The sequence below is a fragment of the Acanthisitta chloris genome, unplaced genomic scaffold (genome assembly GCF_000695815.1).
Source record: "Acanthisitta chloris isolate BGI_N310 unplaced genomic scaffold, ASM69581v1 scaffold19856, whole genome shotgun sequence".
NCBI lineage: Eukaryota > Metazoa > Chordata > Aves > Passeriformes > Acanthisittidae > Acanthisitta > Acanthisitta chloris.
Window position 1 is genome coordinate 3,313 of NW_008679962.1, and position 1,347 is coordinate 4,659.

The 1,347-nt window shown below is 58.4% G+C and overlaps 1 protein-coding gene across 1 annotated transcript in view; it reads left to right on the forward strand.

Annotated features, from left to right (window-relative positions):
- Positions 1 to 1,283, forward strand: part of LOC103804912 (atrial natriuretic peptide receptor 2-like) — a gene marked incomplete at both ends in the record, with an annotated part of 3,584 nt that extends 2,301 nt beyond the window's left edge. The window contains 5 exon segments of the mRNA XM_009077546.1: positions 60 to 223; positions 485 to 556; positions 634 to 793; positions 867 to 1,022; positions 1,104 to 1,283. Of these exon segments, the coding sequence (XP_009075794.1) occupies positions 60 to 223; positions 485 to 556; positions 634 to 793; positions 867 to 1,022; positions 1,104 to 1,283 (732 nt within the window).
- Positions 1,284 to 1,347: the final 64 nt, after the last annotated feature.

The following is a 1,347-nucleotide window of genomic DNA, read 5'->3' on the forward strand; positions in this document are numbered from 1 at the left end:
TGGGCAGCCCTCTTGGGAGTGCAGGGACTGGGCCTGGCAGTGTGGGAGGCTGGTGGGAGCAGCAGGCCATTGTCTCTGACCTCAAAACCACCTTGGCTCCTCTTACTTACACCTGCAGATGCGAGACATCCAGTTCAACCACCTGACTCGCTTCATCGGGGCATGCATCGATCCCCCTAACATCTGCATCATCACTGAGTACTGCCCACGGGGCAGCCTGCAGGTAGGGGGACTTGGGGACACCAGAGGTGACACTTTGACACTACTGGTGACATGGCTGTTAAAGACAAGAATCAGCATAAAGGTTGGGCCCTGCAAGACTCGCAGCTGAGCTGCCCAAGCAGGTGTCAGAGGCCAGGGGAGGGGAAAAGAGAGGAGAGGGAGGGTGCTGCAGACCCCATGGTGAGTGGGTGCTTGGTAAGGCTTGTGCTGATGCCACCATGCTCTGGATGCTTGGTGTGTTCCATTCAATGTGCTACTCCAGGATGTCCTGGAGAATGAGAGCATCAACCTGGACTGGATGTTTCGCTACTCCCTCATCAATGACATTGTCAAGGTACCCAGGCTAGGGGCATGAGGGGCTGGGGGGAGGTGCCTGAGGGATACCCGTTTCACTGTGTCTGTCTGTCACAGGGAATGGCCTTCCTGCACAACAGCATCATTGGCCACCACGGCAGCCTCAAGTCATCCAACTGCGTGGTGGACAGCCGCTTTGTGCTGAAGATCACTGACTATGGACTAGCTAGCTTCCGCTCACCCTGTGACAGCGAGGACACGCATGCACTCTATGCCAGTGAGTGCCTGCTCAGGGGGACCAGGGGAATGGGGTGGCCCTGTCTCACCGCTCCGTGGCTGTGTCCCACCAGAAAAGCTCTGGACAGCACCGGAGCTGCTGCAGAAGGGACACCTGCCCAGTCCGGGTATGCAGAAAGCTGATGTCTACAGCTTCGGCATCATTGTGCAGGAGGTCGCTCTGCGCAACGGCCCCTTTTACATCGAGGGCATGGACCTAAGCCCCAAAGGTGAGGGCGGGGACAGGTGTGGGGAGGTCTTGTCCCCATTGTGGAGGTCTGGTGCTCACCATCAGCCACCCCTCCCAACAGAGATCGTGCAGAAGGTGCGTAACAGCCAGAAGCCCTTCTTCCGCCCCTCCATCGACATTGGGGTGCACAGTGAGGAGCTGGCAGTGCTGATGGAGCGTTGCTGGGCGCAGGAGCCAGCTGAGCGCCCCGACTTCAGCCAAATCAAGATCTTCATCCGTAGATTCAACAAGTGGGTGGTTGGTGAGAGGGGAAGGTGGCTCTGGAAAGGAGTGGGGACAGCCATGGGGGTGGTGGTTGCGGGGCA